This window comes from Strix uralensis, chromosome 2, assembly GCF_047716275.1.
Source record: "Strix uralensis isolate ZFMK-TIS-50842 chromosome 2, bStrUra1, whole genome shotgun sequence".
NCBI lineage: Eukaryota > Metazoa > Chordata > Aves > Strigiformes > Strigidae > Strix > Strix uralensis.
Window position 1 is genome coordinate 116,809,217 of NC_133973.1, and position 23,493 is coordinate 116,832,709.

General features: G+C 39.9%; 1 protein-coding gene across 3 annotated transcripts in view; it reads left to right on the forward strand.

Moving 5' to 3' along the window:
* The window catches only part of LOC141939716 (phospholipid-transporting ATPase IB-like), a 348,121-nt gene that overhangs the window by 95,668 nt on the left and 228,960 nt on the right, over nt 1–23,493 (forward strand). For all 3 annotated transcript variants that reach the window (XR_012627704.1, XM_074860005.1, XM_074860006.1), the window contains 6 exons: nt 194–243; nt 2,459–2,528; nt 4,282–4,366; nt 4,926–5,065; nt 9,363–9,501; nt 17,712–17,776. Coding sequence is in view for 2 of the 3 variants with exons in the window: in XM_074860005.1 (XP_074716106.1) it covers nt 194–243; nt 2,459–2,528; nt 4,282–4,366; nt 4,926–5,065; nt 9,363–9,501; nt 17,712–17,776 (549 nt within the window). In the remaining variant the exon portion in view is untranslated. The remainder of the gene's footprint in view (nt 1–193; nt 244–2,458; nt 2,529–4,281; nt 4,367–4,925; nt 5,066–9,362; nt 9,502–17,711; nt 17,777–23,493) is intronic.

The following is a 23,493-nucleotide window of genomic DNA, read 5'->3' on the forward strand; positions in this document are numbered from 1 at the left end:
ACAATATTAGATGTTCAAGTAGGATTAGAATGCCTTCACTAAATAGGGCTCTACATCACTTTTACCAGGAGAGGGAGCTATTGCCACAATTTATTTACACCGAGATGTGTAAAGAAAGGTGTTTAACCAATTTGCATGTTTACACGTGTAAGAATGTACTGCAAATTATAATAGTACATGCTTTCTTTTGTAGCTGGGAAAAGAAAAAACCTTTGAAATTCTTAATGTGCTGGAGTTTTCCAGGTAAGTTTTTTTTCTCTAATATACTAAATGCAGAGTAACAAGAAAACCATTTTTTTAAATACATTGTTGAGAATAAGAAGATTCAATTGATGCAGTAGAAAAGCTGAAGTTCATTGACTTTGTCCTGCCCCTCCATCTCCTCATTTCCAATATAGGGCTAATACAGATCTTCTTACAAACTGGTGGCTGTTGGCATGTGAGCATGAAACTCCACTTCAAATAAGCCACTCCAGCTCTGGCTTATTTAAAAGTTGCTGCCCTGGAAGTGTCATTCTGTGCCTCATTGGTTTCCTGATGATGTGTCACTTGTGTACTTCAAGAACATGCTTTGAGATAGAGACTGCACTTTTATAGTGCTTCTGTAAGTTACTTGGTTTTGAATAGATGGAATCTATGACAGGAGGGTGTTTCGGTGCCCCTTTCTAACAGCCTCTCCAGCTATGAAAAACTAAACCTTGCAGGCACTCCAAACTTGTCAGGCTAGTTAGGATTGGCACTGCTTGGGTAGCAAGAAGCTTTGTGTGATGAATTGGGCCCCTGAATCACTGGAGATGATGAAGGGGGCTTTCTCTTTGTCAGTTGATAACTTTTGTCAGTTTGGTACTAGTCAGTAGGCTTTTCTGTTGGTTTTTCTACTTTTATTGTGGCTTAAATCCATGAAGTCATCTTGTCTGCCATCTTTGAGTTTGCTGGTTCAGCTCTAAATGAGTATGTAAAATGCAAGTCAGGGAAGATTTGGGTAGGCAGCTTTTTCTTGTGTTTTGGCTTGCTCTGAAGATTACTCTTAACTACTTGCTGTTTTCATTCATAATGTAGCTACCTAAGCTACTTGTGGGAATATCTAAAAAGGTACTGGAAGAGTCTGTTAGGGGTTCTGACAAGTTAACCAGTACCTTGTAAACCAAAATGTCTTGCTAACAGTTGTTTTTTCTTCTTCATCTTACTGTTACAGTAACACCCTATTGTCTATAGACAGGAATAACTATAGCCTGCATGCAGCAGAAAAAAAGCTGTCTTAGCTCTTCCCTGTGTGTAGCATCTTTCCACTTGACCTGTGAGGGAGTTCCTATAATTAGATTTCAGAAAGCACATGGAAGTTTCAGTGTCATTAGCTTGCTGCAGAAATTCTGGGCACAGCTGATTGCTGTCCTTCCAGACTTTCTTTAGAAAGTCTCAGAAAGGATTGTTCTGTCTGATCATACAGGCCAAGAGCTTTCTTACACATGGCTCTTGGGCCTTGAAAAAGGGCTAGATCTCCCTGAGCAACTTCGGTAGGAGGAGGAAGAGTGCTCTACACTTTGATCTGTTTGTATATATTGGCAAGAAGGGAATGAGGAAGGATGCTTTCAAGTTCTCCTTTTGCTAAGGAAGAGAATTATATGAGACCACATGTTCTTAGGGTTCTCTTGATAAGACTGGATTTGCTTGCCTCTGTCTCTTACAAGATGCAGTTTTTTTCCAGGGGCTGTTTTAAAGGTGAGATTGATAAGTGAAATGCCAAACATGATCTTTTAAAAAAAAAAAAAAATCCTTGCATACCTTCCTTTGTTAAACATGTGTGTACAGTATGCTACTGTTGACCTTTATTTTAAAAATACATCCCAAACTTGACTGTCTTGATATGCAGCTCTGCTTAGAGGGTCTGACTTTGTTCTACATAGTCCCAACTATGTAGGTCTGATTAGACCAGTATGAAGAACTTATAGGGAGACCAACAACTAGCTATACCGTGATTCCTTTCTATGACATTTCTGTGTTATTTTGAGCTATGAGGTTAAATAACTGTCATTGTCAGTGGATGGCTATTTCAGTGTCTGTTATGCCTGTAATAAATGTGTGTTTAGCCTTAATGATACTACTTCTAGTCTGAGTCCCCTAAACAATTTTCCTTGAGGAATAAGGAAAAGCTGAGAATTGTGACTCCCCTTCTTCAAGAGGGTTTTTGTGCCATCTTGCTCTTTTCCAAATTCTTGATCACGTTTGAGTGCAAGTTTGTTCCGATTGAGTGCTTGCCAATGGGAGCCATAGGGCTGAAGCTGGAAATGGGAAATTTAGTATTTCTTCTTGCTGTCAAGGATTGTGGGGTCTTAAGTTACTACTGTTACGTTTCACCTGATCTCAGATGCACTGAACACATCTGAGAAAATTCAAGGCTACAACAGGACCTGCTCTTCATTACTATGACTAATGAAAGCAAATATTTTTCATTCAATAGCAACAGAAAGAGAATGTCAGTGATTGTTCGAACTCCAGCAGGACAGCTACGTCTCTACTGCAAAGGGGCTGTAAGTAATTATGCTATCTAATGGAGAACTAACACCACCAGTTATTGTTTCAACAGCTGTGGCTGATGATGGCATTTCATGTCTCTTATATAATACCTGTTGGCTTTCTGTTTAGGGCCAAATGATTTAAGAGATCTGTCATTCCTCCTCTGACTCCTTTTGCAGGCAGGAACGTTGCTAGGCTTTCTACTACCCAGTTGAAATCCTGAAACCAGTGGGAGCAGTACCTTTTACTTAAGCAAAGACAGGATTTCACCCCGCTGTGCAGCAGCAGTTCAGGAGCTAGACTAAATGCTGTTGTTTGAATCTGTAACACTAAAATGTGTTCTCAAGTGGCTGGCTCTTGATCTGGCTCAGTTGCATCTCTGCACCTGTTCTTATTTGTCATCACAACTTGCACCATGTTGTGTTTCAGTCTTCGATGATGAGAGCAATAACTTACCAAAGTACAAAGGCTGCAAAACTAGCATTAGCCACAGCCAGAGTGGTTCTAATTTCAGTGGTAATCTATGGAGGTGGCTTTCTGCAACAGGGAAAACTATTTTAGACTTCTATAAGGATCTGGTTTACTTGAATTTGTCCTGACACATGGGTCTGGGTGCACGGCTCTGTTGCTGCATTTTAACTCCCCTCATTTTGTAAAGATGTGTCAACTTCATGCTGTTGTGGTGGGAGTGAATTAAGCCCCCTCTCATTGTGTTGTAGGTCTAGCAGGATGGCACAGATCTGCAACTGCTTGTTGCTCATACCGTGCCTGAATTCACACTGTTTCTTGGAGTGTGGCACTGGAAGAGGTGGAGAACAGAGGAGTTTGTAGTAAAAAATTTCATCCTGTCTTCCATATAAGCAGGCTCAGATGTCTAACAGAGCAGAAGGGTTGTAGTAATTAGTGTAATATGGTGTTTTGTTTTGTATGTTCTACTACATCCACCACTCATCTAAACTGTGAGTTAACTGCCTATTCTACATGAACTCTTCCATGTTCTGATAGTCATCTCCTGTCCTGTCACTTCCATCATAAGTTGTTTCGTATGCCTGTCTGTAATCAACGATAGATATAAGTTAACTGTTTACTTATCTGAAGAGTACATACTTGAGCAACAGTAGGGTTTCTATATTTTACATGTCTGTAGCAACTTATTTGGGTAGTTGCAGAATAAAATCCAGAGAGTTTAAATATGTAGGTGATGGTGCTGTATTTTGATTGCAGCTGTTACCTGGACCTTTTCAATTGCTCTTTGATTTAGTGATGAAGAAAATTGTTGCAGGAAGAAGGTTATTTCTGAGAGAGTTTTGTAGTAGAACCTGATCAGTGTTTCTGATTTTTATTTAACATCAGTTGGGAATCTTTTGTAGGAAGAATTGCAAGAAGCTCTTCTGCATGGGACTACAACATGTACTGAATAAGACCACAGACTTTAACTCTCTGAAAATCAATATATTTGCTTAGCAATTCAGAAAGGATGTTCTGTATGGTGCAGTAATAGGGGACCCCTTTATGGGAAGAGGGGGGGAGGGCAGAGTGTACTTCTGTCCCTGTTACTTAAAGTAGATGCAGTATGTCTGCCACTGGACACAATCCACATTACTTACTCAAACCAGAGTCTTTAAACCCAAGTGTATTACTTCTAGATACAGTCTTGGGCTCTGGTATTAGCAAGTCCACTCAGGTTACTTCCCTTGAACTTGTAAATATGCAAATGGGAACTTAATATGTAGACTTACTCTGTTGTAATGAATTTGGTTTTAATAGGATAATGTAATTTTTGAGAGGCTTTCAAAAGATTCCCAGTATATGGAACAAACACTGTGCCATCTTGAGTACTTCGCAACAGAAGGTAAGAGAAATAGCATGTCATGAGAATTCAATTTATCAAATTATTTGCAGTGTGTTCTGCATTCTGAGCTTTGCAGTGCCAATAAGATGGTTATGAAGATAAATTAAGTGGTGTGTAATCAGCAAATTAACAACCCTAGGATAACTTGAAGCCTAAGGAAGTTTGTGTGCTGTTCCTGTATGAATTGGAATTTGGAAGGAAAAGATGGGGCTCTGTGTGCCCATGATAAAGGGAAAGGGCGTGAGTTGTATTGCCCAGAATACCTCAATTACATTGGAGTTAGAGGTATTTTTACCAGTATAAAACTCAGATGACAAAGTACCTGATTTGCACCAACATTAGTAACCTAAATGAGCTAGACATTAGTTTTATGTTTGTGAAAACCCAAATGCTTTAGAAACGTGCAGGGAGACTTTCTGGAATCCAGAGTTTAACAGCACAAGTTAAACTCCTGTTGTTCCAGTGAGAGGGTTAGAATTTAGCATTTGTTACGGCATTAATGATTTGCTGATACTCAGTGTAATTTTACTGTGTGTAATGGCTGTCTTCTGTTTTGTAGGTCTGAGGACTTTGTGCATTGCTTATGCAGATCTGTCAGAGAACTCTTACAGAGAGTGGCTGAATGTCTACAATGAAACCAGTACAGTTCTGAAAGACAGAACTCAGAAGCTGGAGGAATGCTATGAAATCATTGAAAAGGTAAGACACACGCTTTTTTGATGATCGGACACAGATCCCTTATATGTGTCTGTCTCCCATGGAATTTGGTCTTTGTACAGTAAAGAAACCTGTTAATTTCATTCATGAGAAGCTGAAAAGGTATTCTCAGTTGGCAACCTGTTCAGTCCATGGAACTCTGAAGTTCTAATTCATATATCTGAGACAAACTTATGTATAAAAGGTCATTGCTACTTAAACTCTTTTCTCACATGCTTTTAATTTTGCTATCTTGTGTAAGGTTGATGTAACTTGATAAAGAAAACATATAAAATCGTTCTGTTGAACCAAGTTCACATGTGCTAGTATATGAAGAGAAACTTGTTCTTTTTTGTATAGCAGTCACAGTTCAGGTTTTCTGAAGGATGTTGTAGACACTTAGGCAAAACGAAGTGCTCACCAAGGCCTGTAGTTGCAGGGACTGAAAAAATGTCAAAAACTGCTCTCCGTGGAAATTGCAGAACTCATAAATGTGGAAGGGGAAAGTAGGTACCAGAGAACTGGTTTGAAACTCTGTAATCCCACACTGAATGAAGTGTTAAAATGTCAACACTAGGGGCCAGTGTTTCTTTGATACTTGGTCTTGCTAGTTTCTGAAATGCTGGTAGTCACACTTCTCACCTATACCTGTTCATCCTCTTTTGCCTTACTCCAGTTATTTCACTCTCATTTTATTTAGTGGTTTCTTTAAAACTCTCTTTGAACTTGAATTTCTTATTTAATTAACAATGCACCTTAAGTGCTGCAGCACTATTAGTTATGTTAGGGCAGAAGAGGGAAGGAGGCTGAGACTAGGATGGGAGCTAACTTTCATAGGGTAACAGAAAAACTCCAAGAACTCCTTAATAGCTGAAGATTGGGTCTTGCATTTCAAACTAATGCCTTAGGTTGTCTCTTGTCTTGGTTGGTAAGTAGCAGTGTGGTTATCTAATAATTGATTTTTGTAGGTTTGCATGCTTTCTGCACTGTGCTCTCATGCTCTTCTGTTTTCACTGAGCTAAAAAACGAACATGGCTTGATTCTCTTACTTTAAAATGTGTTCTCAAACCTTAAATCACTTTTGGCTATCTACCTTCTGCCTCTTTTCACAATTTAGTATCTTGAAAAAAGGGGACCCATGAGTGCATTGTAGAATTGGAGTTTTGGACTTAGTGTCATATGTTGTGGATGAGTGTTCTAGAGCACTTAAAGAGTCATTGTCAAAGGTATTTGTGAAAGTGATTTTAGTGTTAATTTGTAAAAGTGTGACTTAATAGAGTGGACCTTGCTGTTGAACTTTGTTACTACATAAAAGAAACATACAAAGGGGAAACCAAGTTAGACTTGATTTAAAATGATATATACAGAGAGCAAAGATGTAAAAAAACTAAGGGAGACCCTCCTGTTAAGTCACAAGACTGGACCCCCTTGCTTTCTATCCTCCTTCTCAGAGAGGTGTCTAGGGGCAGCTAGATGCAATCTTAGTCCCATAAAGGTTAAGGAAAATATCTTGTAAGTTATTAAGCTCACTTGTCAGGGAAGGAGTGATTATGGATACTATGCAGTTGAGGTAGCAGCAATTTAAGATTTATTAACAGTATTATGGTAAACTGCAGGTTTAGGTTGAATGATTTTTAACAATACTTAATCATCAGCTAATTATAAGGGTGACTTAATAAAATTTGTTATAATCAATGCTATCAAGTTTCCTAAATCAAATGTATGCACGAACACATGTGCACACAGAGGTGTAGAGGTTAACCTGTGGTAGTAAATTATTGGTACTAAATGATTGTTGAAACCTCACAAAATCCAGTTGTAGTGAATTACTCATTGTTATCCTTAGTCAGCAGACAATGTTTGAACCCTTTCTCTTTGGCGTCTATCAGTGGACAATCTTGGAAGTCTTCAAAATCTGTTCTTCTAAATCCACCTGCACTGAGAGGTGTCCTAACTCAGAGGGAGATACTGGGTCACACCCTGCTGCAGTCCCAGAGAGCTCAGAGGGTCTCATGATTGCTATTTTAGGATGGCCAGATGATTGACTTGAGTCAATAATTTTTCATTTTGGTGACAATTCTTGTCAGGTAATTCTGGTATTTTCCAGAGCAGGCTACGATCCAGACTGTAGGAGTTAGATACAGTTCCCAGGCAGCAGGAGTTTTGGTCTTGGTTAGGGGGTGCCTAATCATCCCAACTCACTGCACTTGTATAAAGGACAAGAAAGTGCTAGATAGTCCCTGCTCACTGCAGTTGTAACCAAGACAATAATACAACACTGGCTGGCTCTGACACTGCAATGTGACCCAGGGGGGTCTGCACCATGACAATTGGTAGGCAATAGCGACTGTATTCCTTTCCTGTTAATGTTTGCTTGCTGGTCATACCAAGGAGCAGGTAATTGCAGTTGAAACTTTTTTTTTCTCCTTAAAGCTGGTATTTCCCAGGTTAAATTCTCTGGTCTGTAGGCACTTCTTTCTAGATAATAAACTGGCTTGTGGCTGTAACAGAAAATATAATGTATTTTAACAGGCTTCTCACCTAAGGGCTCAAATGAGAGCCAGATTGCTCCTTTGTCAGTCTGAGTGAGATCACTGGATCATAGTATATAGGTGCACACATGGAGACAAACTTGAACTGGCTTCCTTCCCCACCTGTGTACTGACTAAGACAGCTTCAGCAGGTGCAATAGTAACTCCTCTGGGTAGCTCTGCCATGCCAATTCCTTTCATATTTAACTACTTAACAAGTGATTTTTGGGAAGAAAAGACAATCTACAATTGCACACTTGGACTGCATTTGTAACCTTCTAATGTTGTTAGCATGGATAGGACTAATGTTCATCGGGAGGCTATAGGGTACTAAAGCAAATGACTTACGTGAGTTGATTCTACTACCTTTTAACAACTGAATATCTCATTACAAAACCTAGACTTTGTAAAGACCTGTAACTAATGCCAGCTTACACACCTGTACAAATAATTCTGTTCTTTATGTATGCATAGATGTGTACAAGCAGGAGCTGCTCTAATGCCCTCTTCATAGAATCACAGAATGTTTGGATTGGAAGGGATCTTTAAAGATCATCTAGTTCCAACCCATCTGCCATAGGCAGCGACCCTTTTTCCACTAGATCAGGTTGCTGAAAATGCTGTCCAACCTGACCTTAAACATTTCCAGTGATAGGGCATCTACAGCTTCTTTGGGTAACCTGTTCCAGTGTCTCACCACCCTCATCGTGAAAAATTCCTTCTTCATATCCAATCAAAATCAACCCTCTTTCAGTTTAAAACCATTGCCTGTTGTCCTGCCACTGCAGGCCTTGGTGTACAGTCCCTCTCCATCTTTCTTAAATGCCCCTTTTCTATATAGAAAGGCCCCAATAAGGTCTCCCTGGAGCCTTGTCTTCTCCAGGCTGAACAGTTCTCCTGACTGCTCCTGTACACTTCATCTGTATTCATTTGTTCTGAATAATTATAGTCCCTACAAAGAGTAGAAGCAGTTACTTTTTCTGTGTAATTCCTGGGAATGCAGTATAACTAGACTCAATTTGTATCAGTCCTTTAAATTGAACATCTTTGTATGTCTAAGGAATCATTAAAATGCTGTTACAGTTAAAATCTGCTGAGTAGATTGTGCCTTCTGACAAGGTTTATTTCTTACGTATTTTTGTCTGCCTGACTTCTTTCTGTAACGTGGCCAAATCTCTCCACGCAATTGCTTTAGAATTGCATAAGAATATGGCTAATTCTGTAGTATTAAATTTGTTGTATGAGACGTGCTTTTCTGGCAGACATCTGTATGTAGACTAGAGATACTTGGATTGATTAATGTTCATACCAATTGTATTACATAAATGTAGTGATTATATCCATAAATAGCTGCAATAATTTTTGCTTTGAGTGATTGTATCCCATCCTGTATGTATGTTTTATGGGAGGGAAATTAGTTGAAATGATGTGATGCCAGGTGACTTTTCTTTTGTGAGTTTTAAGAAATTTATAAACTGTGACCACTCATCATGTTGCTATGGTGATTAGTGAATGCTTTAGTATATATGTTCATCCATAGGAGAGCTTTGGAGTTGTATAACTTCAATTAATTCCTCTTGAAATATTGCCATCTTTCTGATTAGAGGAAGTAGAATAGCCACACCAGAAATTTACTGTAGTGTATATTGCTTGTCAAAATGCTGTATTAGCAATGAGGCACAACTTGCTGTCTTTAATTCCTTTTTGACTGTGTTCCAAACAGAGGTTTATCTAAAGAAAACAATTCCTCAAATTCTTTTTTTTCCCAGGATTTACTGCTTCTTGGAGCTACAGCCATTGAAGACCGCCTGCAAGCAGGTGTTCCAGAAACAATAGCCACACTAATGAAGGCAGAAATTAAGATATGGATTCTGACGGGGGACAAACAGGAAACAGCTCTCAATATAGGTATCCATCTATCTGGTTACTCTGAACTTGTCTAATGTGTAGCAGGTTAGGTACTAGATCTGCTGCGTGGGTTTTTAACCAAAATCAGGCCTGCTTATTACAGAATGATTCCTTGGTAGCAGGTAGGCATGTGGTAGCCTTCGCTTTAGAGGGGAGAGGGCTTGAAGTGAAATCTTTGCTCTGTGTCATGCTATATTCAGGTTTTTTTAAGGCAAAAGGAACACTTCTGCTCTTGGTTAAGTGCAATTCTTGAACGGAGTGAATATAGGTGTCTGTTTGGGTGGAAACTGGAGAGCTCAACCAGACTGTAATCCTTCAGTTATACTGTCCATTACATCAAATTGTTTTACAACTTTTTTCTTTCCTTACTGACTGCCTTTTCTAGACTTTTAATAGTGCTAGATATGATAGGAATATGGTAATACATACAGCTTACAACTTCTTGCAAAGGTTGTCTATGAAAGTAGGTGGATGCTTGAGTAACTGCTCCTGCTGTTAACTTATGGCACGTTGTGCTGGGTTTGTGTGGCAGGGTTTTTGGTAGTGGGGGAGGGGGCTGCAGCGTTGGCCCCTGTGAGAAGCTTCTCAAAAAGCTCCCCCAGCTCCGAGTCATACCTGCCTCTGGCCAAGGCTGGGTCAATTGATGATGGTGGCTGTGCCTCTGCAATAACGTATTTAAGAAGAGGAACCTGAGAGGAGTGGGGACTTTGAGGATGAGTTATGGGAAAGGACACCTATGCAAACACCGATGTCAGTGGAAGGAAGGAAGAGGAAGCAGGGGAGGTGTGTCAGAGCAGAGAGCAGAGACCCCCTCCGTGTATCTTGTGATGAGATGGCAGGGCTGCCCCCCCTCCCACCCATGGAGGTCGCCAGTGGAGCAGGTATTCACCTGTGGTCTGTGGAGGACCCCACACTGCAGCAAGCAGCTGCACCCAAAGCACGCTGGGACCCTGTGGGAAGAAGCAGCCCCTGCTGTTGTAGTTTGGTGCTGGGAGGACTGCAGCATGTGGGGGTGACCCATGCCAGAGCATCTCGGGGAAAAATGCATCCCCTGGGGAGGACTCAGGATGGAGACAGTTTGTGGAGAATTGTCTCCTGTGAGAGGGACAACACGTGGAGCAGGGGAGTGCTTCCCTCTCCATTGGAGTAAGGAGTGGCAGACTGACCAAACAGCCCCCCCGCCCCACCCCTGCACTGTTGGGGAAAGGAGGTGGAGATACCAGGAACAAAACTGAGCTCAGGAAGAAGGGAGGGGTGGGGGAAGGTGTGTTTAAGATGTGGTAACACTGCTCACTGTCCCACTCTGCCTGTTAAGTGGTGGTGTTGTTGTCATTAGTGTTTGAATTAGTGATGTTCTTTTTCTTCCCCTAATGAGTTTGTCCTTTGCTTGTGATGGTAATGGATGAGGCACCCCTCCCTATCCTTATATCTATTTCCAAGCCCTTTTGCTTCATTTTTTCCTTCCCAGTGCTGGGGAGGAAGGGGTCAGTGAATGAACAGCTGTGTGGTGCTCAGTTTCCTTCTGGGTTCAAACCACCATTCACATCTTAGTCCTGTATATTGTGACTATTAGTGGAAGTGTGTTGATGCTATTGAATGTATGGGTAGAGTTTAATACAGGTTGTTTTATCAAGGCACAATATGGATATCCTTGTCTCAAACTTGTTGATGCATCTTAACTTACAAACTATGCACTTAGTAATGGAAAAATATGACGTGAACAAAAAGTACAAATTAAAGTATTTGACAAGTGTGCCTGGGTACTGATGTAATAGAAAGGTAACCTACTGAAGACATAAGTGTTTATTTGATTACCTGTTTTTGCAGCATAAAACCAGAGAATTTTTAGCACTAAGTTTAGGTTTGTTATTAGAAGCATCCCTTAAAGGTTACCTTTCCTTTTAGGTCATAAACATATCTGGTAAAATCTGTATATTTGTAATACTCAAATACAAAGACTTCTGCAGTAAGGCTGGGCTGAACTGGACGTGCACATTGTAATTTCAATCCTGGAGCAACTACATGTGCTCTGTAGCATTTCTGCTATAGGGCTAGTCTTGACTGGATATGCCACATGAGTAGTACTCAAAACCCAATTCCTTCAGCCTTTTTCTCATTGTGGATACTTGCAAGGTGGGCAACCTAGGTAGTACTACCTTGTGCTGTTACAGAACACTGCTGTGTTGGAAATGCTGATTTGTGAGCTGTGCCCATGCTGCATCATGCCATAGCCCTTCACATGCTAGTAGCCTCCTAGGAGAGGGATTATACATGTCTTGACTAAGTAGTAAAGACCTAGTAAAGGAACAGATCCTGATATGAGCACCCCTGCCATGACATCATTTATCTCCCAAATACAGCATCCTTAGCAATATAGTGCCATGACACTCTTTATTCTTTTTGCTGGTTTTTCTGCCTGTAACTGGTAAATGTGCCCAGAGATGGAAAGAGGCAGAGGCAGAGATGGCACTCTGGTGATCTGACATCTTGCAGAACTGAGTGATGCATTCACCTTGTTAAAGTCTAGAACACTCTGCTTATCCCCACTGTCTCTAGTGTGCCCATGTAAAGTGCCATCCACGACTGGATTCAGATTTCCAGATTAATGTGTTAAGATGTACACATATAGGTTAAGGGGGTCCTTAACAGCATAAGTTGCTTTCTGTTGAAGGAGCTATTTCTTTAGCCTTAAGCTCATGTTGACTTGAGGATTCTCTAAATATATAAAAAATGTGACTAATAAAGCTTTTTCTATATAGAATTGCATGTAGATGGGTCTGGGCGTATTTCAGGCTGCTCCTGGCAGAACTGTGATGCTCTGTAACTGAACTTAAATTATCTGCAGCAAAACTTTGGGCATTTGCTGTTTTTGTCAGTTTTTTAATCTTTTTTCTGCTTCAGTGGTTTAGTGGAATTTCAGAATGTAGTCTGACTGACTAGAGTTTTTGTCTACTTAACAAAACTGAATCAAGTTTCATGTATCTTTGTATGTTCAAGTTGGTATCAAGAGATGAATTAACTTGCTGAACTGATACAGTTGTAGCAGAAAAAGGGTGGATGGCTTAAGTAGACAGTTGATTTAAATGCTAGTTAGCAGCTTTCAATCACTGTCTGCAGATTTTGCTTTCTGTAAAAGCAGTAGTCAACTTGAGAGGATGGGAGCATCATCTTTTGACAAATTAAAAAAAAAAGTAAGTACAGATTTTGGTGTAAGTACCTCAAGTTGATATATTAACTGACAGCAGCTAGCATGAACACAGATAAATGGGCTTTACAGCAACTGCTTACACTAAAGACTGTGAAGGAGACTAACTTTCACCTTGTCTTTTAAAACTGTCTTTTTTATAAATAGCAACTGGAAAAGAATAAGCATCTCCTTTACAACTTCTAAATTATCACTTTGTTTAATGTACGGTTTGGTAGTAAAACTCTGGAACTTCATTGGTTTCATGTTCAAGTTAGCTTGAAAGTACAAACATGTGGCACCCTTCCAGTCTTTGTATGTTACCCATTAAAACTCTAATAAACATTGAATTTAAAACGTAATCCACATGTACACTTTGTTTCAGGTGTAAATATGCTATCTAGGGAGTAGAAAGTATTTTCACTTTCTCATTGTGTGTGGAGGTTGTGCTTATGGACTCTTGCTTGCTGTGTGGATATATGTATGTATTAAGGGATATTTGAGCTCTTGGCAGCTGCCCCAGGAAGTTGGAGTACTTTGTTCTTCCATCATCTTCTTGATTCTTTGCTCTTAAGAATTTGGGTGTGTCTCTATCTCTTGCTTTCATGACTTGTCTGAAGAATAATGATTGACCTTGCTGTGGGGTGGTTGTATGCCTTCCACTCAGCCATGTGCCAGCAGATAGTCCTGCAGGTGAGGAGGGTGTTCCTGATAAGCTTTAATACTGACCAATGATTTGAACTCTCTACTTATAGAAAATAGGAGTTCCAAGTTCAGAAATATCTTTAAGCATGACATATGGTTTTCAGATTTTATCAGCTGAAACTGGCCTTAGCCAGTATATGCAAACAACTCTAGAAGGCTTAACAGTGTTCTTGTAGCTTCATCCTTCTCTTAAAACAATCTGCTGACTCCAGATATTCTTTGTCTTTCAGTGAGGGGGGAGAAAAACCCATGGTAGATTTCTATTCACCTCCATCCTGGTGTTCAGCAGACTCTCAAAATCAGAACTGAGGTTTTTCCAGTCAGTAACTTCCTTAGTAACAGATTGTTTTCTGGGAATGGAAATGTAATGTTTACTGAATTTCATCCTTCCCTCAAACATGAAATCAATCCCTACAGTTGAGCTAAATGCTCTTACCCAGAACATGCATTCATAGCTGTGAGCACTGCCTTCCAGTCATAGAATCATAGAAGGCTTTGGTTTGCAAGGGACCTTTGAAGATCTAGTCCAATTCTCCTGCCATGGGCAGGGACATGTTTCACTAGATCAGATTGTGCAAAGCCCCGTCCAGCCTGACCTTGAACATTTCCCATGATGGGGCATCCAAGAGTTCTCTTAGCGACCTGTTTCAGTCTCACTGCCCCTATCCGAAGTGTTTTTTTTTTTCCTTATGTCCACTCTAATTGTGTACTCTTTCATTTTAAAACCATTGCCTCTTGACTTGCCACTACAGGCCTTGGTAAAAAGTCTTTCTCAGTCTTTCTTATAATCCCTCTTTATATATTGAAAGGTTTCCTCAGAGTCTTCTCTTCTCCAGGCTAAGCAACCCTAACTCTCAGCCTTTTTCTATAGGAGAGATGTTCCAGTCCTCTGACTTTTGTGGCCCTCCTCTGGACCTGCTCTAACAGGTTGATGTCTGTCTTGTGCTGGGGGCCCCAGAGCTGGGTGCAGTACTCCAAGTGGGTTCTCGTTCAATTTTTTATCCACAGTATCTCCAGGTATTTGTCAGTAGGGCTGTTCTCAATCCATTCATCCCCCAGTCTATACTGATTAATATGGGTTTGGTCCACCAAAGGTGTGTGACTTGCACTTGGTCTTGTTGAACTACATGAGTGTGGATGGCATCCCTTCCTTCTAGTGTCTCAACTGCACCATTCAGTGTTGGTGGTGTTTGCAAACTTGTGGAGAGTCAACTTAATCCCACTGTCTGTCATCAGTGAAGATACTAAATGCTGTTCGTCCCAGGACTGACCCCTGAGGGACACTACTCATTACTGATTTCCAGTTGGACATTGAGCCATTCACTATAACTCTTTAGATGCAGCCATCCAGCCAATTCCATACCCATCGAACTAACAGTCCATCCACCAAATGTGTAGCTTCCCAATTAAGAGGTAAGACATTTCTGCTATTGTGAGCTGTGGTTTTGTTTTGGTTTTTTTTTTACTGTTGAGGGAACTGAAGCAATGCCAACATACTTGCCTGTATCCCTAGATGAATTTTGAGCAGGGCATGTGTGTCCTCTCAAACACAGAGGATAATCATTCTTGCCTCAGATGCTGGATTCTGTATTGCCTGCAGTACAAATGTGCCTGTGGGCTATGATCTTGAACTCTGGTTCAAGCAGTCTTTCTCCCAGGACACTTGAAGGGAAATAAGTCCCGGAAGTACCCAATTCATCTGCTTCATGGACTTTTAAATTAAAGAACTAGAAATCAGCTTACAGGTGTGGATTGACAATCTATACCTGGCTTTAAACCAGCAGTTGATGTTATTCTATTCAGAAGCATTGACAAAAATATGCCCTGATCTTAGTGTATTTTTGCTTGCCATGTTAGTACTGCCAGTAATAACTATTATAAAACTTTAAAATATGACTACAGATGTCACTTGTCATCTTAGAGTTGCCAGTTACTTTGCTTTTTACTTGTACTAGATGTTAACATGTTCATGGTCTTGAAATCACATATAACATATAGATCATCTATAAACTGTTGTTAATCTTGATTTATATCTGCCTATTCCAATCTTGATCCCCTTTCTCTTTTTCATGTGATGACAAGATGCAAAATGATCTCAATTGCAGGATTAGTTTTTCTGACTCCATGGCTTCCAAGATGCACAGCAGAGCAACTGTTTTCCATGCCTTTTTTTTTTCCAGCTCCACTTGTTGAGTGACATCTTGCTTGTTTCGAAAGAGGTAAAATGAAACAGTGAGCAGTGGTTTAGAAATTACAGCTTGCTTTTGCAGCTGCTGTTCCAATGAAATGCTACTAGAAAATCCATTTAATTAGTTATACTGAATTTGTAACAGCCTGCTGTGCAAGGCTGTTGACATTCCCTGGGGAAAGAATAACCCTGACATACAGGGAAGTGCTTAAGTTAGTAATATTCTCTTTTTCTCCTCAGTAAAAGTGATGAAGTGCTTCTTCAGCCTGGGAGTAACTTTTAAAAATGGCAAACTGACTTTTTCCCCCGAGTCAGTGTTTTGTCTATACTTGTTGAAGCTTAGTTCTGTACTACCACCTAAGACTTGTTCACAGGTAGTGTCAGAGGTGATCTGAAAAGCTTTCATGTTTTTGGCTTCACTTCGTTAGAATATATCTCATCCTTTTCTCAACAGATGTGTGTGAGTTCAGTGTCATTCTATACTGATTTTTAAAAACAGACAGTAACCCTTAGCTTATTACCACAAGATGAAAATGTATCTGCAAGGGTGTACTTGATACTCATATTCCACACAAGTGAAAATGCAAGAGAAGCAAAACTTCTGCAGGTAATCAAACCTGCTGCTTGAAAGGGTCGGGCTATGTGATACAAGCATGCTTTCCACAAAGGAAGATGAGTAATCTGCTTTCTTGACAGAAGTTGTTCATACAGACATGTTAACCCTGGATTATACCTACAAAAGTAGCCCAATTATAAAAATTCTGTAGCCTGAGGAAATGATTTACATTTGATGAGTTTGTATGGCCTTCCTAAGGAACCAAGAATCCCACAGAGAATAAATTCATGCCTCAGTTGTTCTCTTGATGTTGTGAGATATGGAGAGAGACCACCTTTTTACACTGACTGTGCTGTTCCGCTTTTGAACCTGTTGGCCTTGCAGTGGCTCGTCACTGGGATGTTACTGTTATAGTGCAGTAGCCTCTAGTCTCCATTTAAGAAAGGTCTCTTCCTGAGACCTCATTTTATTTGACAGCAGTTTCTTAAACTTGCTGTGATTAATTTCTATACAAAAGCACAGTAGAAATACAGAATAATTCTCTTGTATTTCTTTTTGCTGTGTAACAGCAATAAAAGGCATATGCTTCAAATAAATGACTTTTCCGCTGTTTTATGAAGCTACAGGACTGTGCCAGTCCCAAGAGAACTTGCATGAGCTTTTAGGGTAACGCAACAGGGTCAGCCTGATGCGAGTTTGCGTTTGTCTCTTAGTATTAATATGAGCTGGAGTTAAACTGTTTATTTTGTAAATGCCAAGTATATATATCCTGGGTATGACTTTGTCTCATGTCAGGGACAATCATGTGGCAGAGGAGCTGCCGCTTCAGTGGCAGTAAGCAGTACTGCAGTCACTGGCTTTTAGTATTATGAAAATAAGAGGCTTTTTTTTTTTTTGTTGGAAGCTTTGCTTTGAATTTTGGTGTCCTGACAAATACACAGAACTGCTTTGAGTGCTGCTCCAGACTGTGGCAACGTGTTCCTGGTCTTTCATGACACAGTCCTTCATTAAGAATAATCTAGTACAATTACCTGATGTCTGGAGGAGTTGGTACGGGCTCTGTGTGTCATTGGTCTGTAGTTTTTGATGAAGCTCAGGACCTTCCACACGAAACTCTCAGGAGTAAGAGATGCTCATGTAACCCAACTGTGGGCTAAGGGGACTGGGTAGCACCAATGGATTCAATATGTGTGCTTCCAGTCCTGTGGCATAGCTGCAACTGTGCATTCAGGTCTGTTCCTGTAATGTGTTGAAGTCAATTCTGCATTCATGTAAACTAAAAAAAGCTTAGGTATAAAAATACTTAATTTTACTTTAGGGCTACAGCTTCTGTTTGCTGTATTTAGTTCATACAGTCAGGTGACATATTTGGAAATGCAGATAAAATGCAGCCTGTGTTGCTAGTAAAATTGTCAAGTTGGTGTGTGTTCTATACACCAATGTTTCCAGTGGGCTTCTTGATAGTAGTAACTGCTCGAAAAGTAAACTGTTATCTGACCTATATATGCTTATCCTAAGGTTTAGCTAAACCTTAAATATTCTTCCAAAAATTAAATCCTTGTTTTTCTCTCTTGCAGGGTACTCTTGCAGACTCATTTCACAGAGTATGTCTCTCATCCTGGTCAATGAAGATTCGCTAGATGTAAGTTAGCAAATTCTGGTGTAATTCTTGACAGAAGGAGATATTTCTAACAAGGGAAAGGTGTTGAGCTTTGTCCTTTTATTTCTCTCAGTTGCCTTTAGGGGTTGCAACATAAACAATTTGTGCTAAAACAGGGGTGGGTTGTGCCAAATGTATTCCCGAGGTCTCCAGTCACTAGCTGTACAGATCAAACTGAAGTCTTAGGACAAGAAACTGATTATGTCCATGGGTTTGATTCTTTTGCAAATTGGTGAAACTTGCAGTATGTCATCAGGAATATAGTTAGGCTTTAAGGTATAGATATAGGAGTAACATGCTTGAAGAAAGAATAAAAACAAACTGGAGGACTCACTTCAACTGAGTAAACTGTCTTCAGTGTTGCATTGAATGCTGCAACCAAACCTGTGCCTGAGCAAACTGTGTTGGGAGCTTGCCTATGTATAGCTTTTGAGACCTAAAAATTTGATTAAAAATTGCCTGCAAGTGGTTGCTGTGCTTCTCAGGTATGTGCAGAAATTACCTAGAAGAATCTTACAACTGTACATGAATTTTCCCAGAAGATCTCTTTTTTTCAGTTTGCCTGTTTGAGCATCAATATCAGCATTTGATATCACTTGAATATCTGATTGCTATTAGAAGTATCTGTAGGACAGATGTAAAGATCTATAATAAGCAGCATCTGATTTTTGCATTTAGAGTTGACCCATCCTGCTTGACTGTATGGGAGCTACAAAATCTGTACCTTTGAGTATCAAAGGAGTTACTGGCTACCTGGAAATCTGTTGGAAGAGAGGGATACTACTGTGGCAAAGTAATCAGCTGATAAGCATTATTTGCTAGCTGTGTCTATGTGATTTAGTTAACAGCAGCCTTGACAGTGTTTTCAGCTCGGACTCAAGTTCTCTGTATGCAGCTGTGGCATCTCAAGGCTACAGTTTTAGCTTCACAGAACTCAAGAGATCCCACTGAATCCAAGGGGAGATGATCTGCCTCCAGAGGCTGGATTGCGAGTTTCCATGCAGCATAACGCACCCTGATGGGAGCCATCTCACTGCTGAGTTCTAACAATGAAGATCATGTTAGTTCTCTTGCAGAAGTTAAGTTTTCTTTGTTTCTGTGCAGTTAGAGACTTGTTCAGAAAACTGTAGTGGGATAAGAAGACTTCCTTTTATTTTTCTTTCAAACTGTTAACTGTATTAAGCGTGTGTAGGTTGCCTTATATAGATTGTTTCAAGCAAATATCTAAACACCTTGCTGAAGACTCCCATCTGTTCAGACCATCTTTTTCCATTTTTCCACTTCTGTATGCTCCCTATTTAAGGGAACTGTTTCCTTTTTGTGGGATTGAAATACTGTGCTTCTGTTGAGCTTTCTGCCACACTTGGCTGACTGGGCCTCTTAACCTGAAGAAGGATTCAGAACCTCAGCAGAAAATGAACCAGCTGGTGGTCTTTGTTTCCTGAGGCAGGAAGATTAGTTGGTTAGAATTATAGAAATAAGAAAACTTTTTTTTTTCTCAGTGTAGGGTACACTCAACCCAGAAGAAGGGAAATGGTTGTGCTTTGTTTTCATTTAAAAAAAAAATTCTTACACATTCTGAAGCTCTGAAGTTTTTTGACCTTAGAAGTAAGGCTCTTATTTCAATCTGAATTAAAAGTAGTTCCTCTAAATTTGTAGAAACACACACTGTGCCTTTTGTGATGCCTGTTCAGAAGTAACAAAAGACTTAGATAAAGATTCTCTATGGCTAAAGCAAGGGGTGCAAACTGAAGGTGGGCAGAAGTTCTTGCTAGATCAGAGAAAGAAAATGGAGCTATCATTGCTTGGTGTTTATTAACATCTGGAAGTTGGACAAGATAGTCTTCAAACCATTTGAAGCCAACTTTTTACTACTTCTGGTTTTGAATACAGTTGTATAGTGAGAGAGATTTTTTTGGGGTACCTCTGTAGTGAGCATAATACAAAAGGTGCAGAGTAGTACCTAACAGCTTCAGCACCTGCTTTTGAATTGTGACTTCAGTTAATTGCCTGAAAGGACCATGAGAGGGCAGGATGAATAATGAATGGCTTACTATGTATGCCCTAATGACAAGCACTTCAACCATGGAGTTTTCCTTTAGATGTCAAACAGCAGTGTGGGTAGAATGATTCAAGGACTTTGAGTAAGAGGCACAAATGAACTTGCCTTGTTTGTCATGAAAGGCTAGGCTTAAGCAGTAGGTGAGAAGAATGTCCCTAGATCTCAGCTTGTTTTTTCTTCTCTTCCCATCCTCAACAGGAAGAACAGTTTGGCCCTGGCCTGCATGTAGAACCAGCTCTGGGTCCTGTCTTGTTTACAAAACTGACTTAAACTTCCTGGAGTGCATATCATGTAGCTGTATGAAGGAATACACTTACATATATTACTGTAGGATTTTTAGACTCCAAAAAGACTTCTGTTTTTTATTTTTAAAACTTGGTATGTTTTTCATTGCTTTAGTAAAGTTGGGGTTTTAGTTAATTTTATCTATGCAGTTGACATTCTTGAAGTCCTGTTAGATCCTTCTGCTTTTTAGACAAATCTTTGATTCTTGTCTTGAAACATGAGAAAATGGAGGCCTATGAGAGCTGGTTTTCATTCAGTAGAACCTGTGACGTTAAAAATGCTGCTTTAGCAAGAACTCATTGTGAGACTGTATCTTTACAGCTTGATCTGCTTGCAGTTGATGGGCTGGCTATGTGGGTTCTGGGAAATGCATGCCAACAGTCTCCTTACCTGCCCCCCTTTGAGTCCCTTTCAGAGGGTCGGCTGCCTATTTGACAGATTCAGTTGACAGATCCTGCGTTAGTATATACACTAAATGCCAAACTAATTGTAACAAAGTGAAACCTGTCCTTATTCTTATCTTGGCACATATCTAAGAAGCGAAAATGGCTACCAGAGAGAAAATTAAACTGGAGAAAGAAATAAGATCTAAAGAATATAGGGTACAGAAAATGCTGAAAGATATCAACTAGAGTATTCCAAGAAAGTATAGAAGGAATCTCCTATTTTAAAATGTCTGAAGGCTTATTTTAATTCCTCTCTGTACTTTGAGGTTTTTATATATTCTTTTTCCCAAACTTTAGCCAAGAAGTATGGAGGGAAAAGTCATGTAATGTGGGAACTGAGCTGGAAGAACATCTCATTGACCAAAGCATCTCTTCTAGCTTTCCCACATGCAAGCTTTGCAAATATTGTAGGGTACCAAAATTTCATGTGGGGTGATAGACAGGACCCCTGTGGAAATAAATTGCTTAAATAAGTTAGAGGCTAAATCCTTCTTTCCCCATCAAAGGGAGGGTATGAAAGGGAAAAGGTGACATACCTACCTACCCACTTACTGAATCTTGACTCCATTGCCCAGTTTCAGATTGGAGTCATCTGAGGTGGTGGGGGAAGGACAGGAATGAATAGCCATCTCTGCTGTTAAGGAGATGGAGACTAGAATCAAGTGAGGAGTAGCAGGGCAAGCAATCATTTTCATAACTCTTAAGCTTTCTTGTAAGTAAACATTGTGCTCCTTTTTTGAGGTATTTTGTTAACAACTTGAGAAACAGGAAGTGGATGACTGGAAAACTGAATATAGAAGTCTATTTTTGCAATGATACCCAAAAAATAAAACTTAATCTCTGCGTCTTAACTCCACTAGAGAGTTAACTTTTAACTTCTAGACAAACTAGACTTCTTAAACAGCTGTACTACAAGTAAGGAAATGGGCACAGATAAAAAGTCAGGTTAATGAACTGAGAAGCTGAATGGATTTAACAGTCTGGGAAGATTTGAGGTTGTATTAGTCTTCATGATGCTGATTAAGACAAGGAGAAACTGTTATGTTTTATTGACAATTTGTCCTCTTACTATATTGAACTGTTGGCAGATTTCCTGTCAACAGTCTCCACTGTGAACACCAATCAAAGGTATATTGACAGATAGACCCCATGATGGTAAAAGGGGGTCATTGCTCACATGTAAAACATATAAAAATATTAATGGAGTCTCCTGTCTCAATGCCAGAAAGCGCTTTGGTTGGATAGGTGGTGGTGTGAAGCCTGATTTAAGACCTTTGGGGACTTTGTATTTGTCTTCAAAGAGTGTGTGGGGATGGGAGACTTTCTGACTCTACAAAATGGTGGTCATTAAGATGAATCTGTTCCTTAAGTAAGAACAGTTAATCATACTGTCCTGGTTTAACCAGGATAGGGTTAAGTTTCCCCAGCAGTGGGGGGGAGCTCTAGCCGGGTTATTCAGATACCATGCGGACGTCACATCGGGGCGTGTGGTTTTATACATCTGGTCCTCTCACTGCTGTATTGGTAGCTATTTTGCTCTGTTCATTGTTATCACTATTACTGTTACTGTTATTGTTGTTGCTTGTTGTGTTGCTATTGCATTGTTGTATTAAACCTTTCCTTATTTCAGTCTCGGGGCTTTGTATTTCACTCCCTTTGTGGGGGAGGGGCAGTGGCCGCATGGTCTCAGACCCTGGCAGGGGCTAAACCATCACACGTACTCATAAAGCATGAGAGGTCAAGGATAACATTATCAGTAATATGAGCCATTTTGTATATGTCTTGTCACATGGCTCAGTCTAAGGACACACTAAAAAGAGAAGCCCTGATCAAACATGGGTTGACACAGAATGAAACCCCTCCCTCCTCTTTCTTTGCCTGACCTCTGCCAACATAGAAAAGCGTACAATCAACTTTGTATCAGGCATACTTTAAAATCCCTAGATAAAAAATGAAACCCTATCACCGTCATTTTCCACCTGCCACTTCAAGTTATGTAGCTGAATGAGATCTGTGGAATACAGATAGCACAGCAGCTGTTCCTAATTTTTTAGGCTGGAATTGTAGTGTTGCTGATGGCTCATATTGAATTGAATGCCTTACACCTTGATTTTGGTCTCAACTGTGTTGATCAGTAGTATCACAGTACACTTCAGGATTCACTCCTGCGAATAGCTGAAGATACTTTGTAGAACTCAGTGCTAAACACTTTCTTTGGTGAATTAATATTATGTGGTGCTTGGTGCATGTGATAAGGTAGTGGTGGGAGAATGGGGAGTGGGAAGAAACAATAGAGGGGTTCTACCTGTGCATAGCAATATATCTTCCACACCTAGTTGTGGCTGATTGCTTCTGGTTTCCCTTTCATGAGCTGAAAATGTGAGCTAATACTGTACCAGTGCTAAAAACCATAAAATATTGGTGTTCTTATTTTTCATGCTTTTTCAATTTTTGTGGCTTTACTTCTTCGAAGTAACGTCACCTAAATTTTACAATTATAAAAAGGTGAGAACATGGCTTTTCTGGTCTTGTAACTTAGAGTTGGAGGTGACAAACTTACTCTCAGCTGTGCATGTCTCTGGCAGAGGTTCTAAGGAAGGGGGGTTATGGCTGCTCTTGGAGTGATGTGAATTTGAAAAGTGGTAGTTGTTAAACAACATCCCCTGTGCAAAGTTGAGAATTTACTTCAGATGTACCATGCATCAGTATTCTTGGAGTGTTTCAGTGTTAAGTGTGGATTTTATACATGAAATAGCCTGCAGAACATAACCATGGTTGATTCATGTTGAGTAATGCAGTGTCCTTAAGCCACTAATAAGGGGATAGATTTACTAAAAGCAGCAGGTAAAAGAGTATCTATTCTTAGTTTATTCAAGTTCTAGTTAGACACTTCTACATTAAAAAAA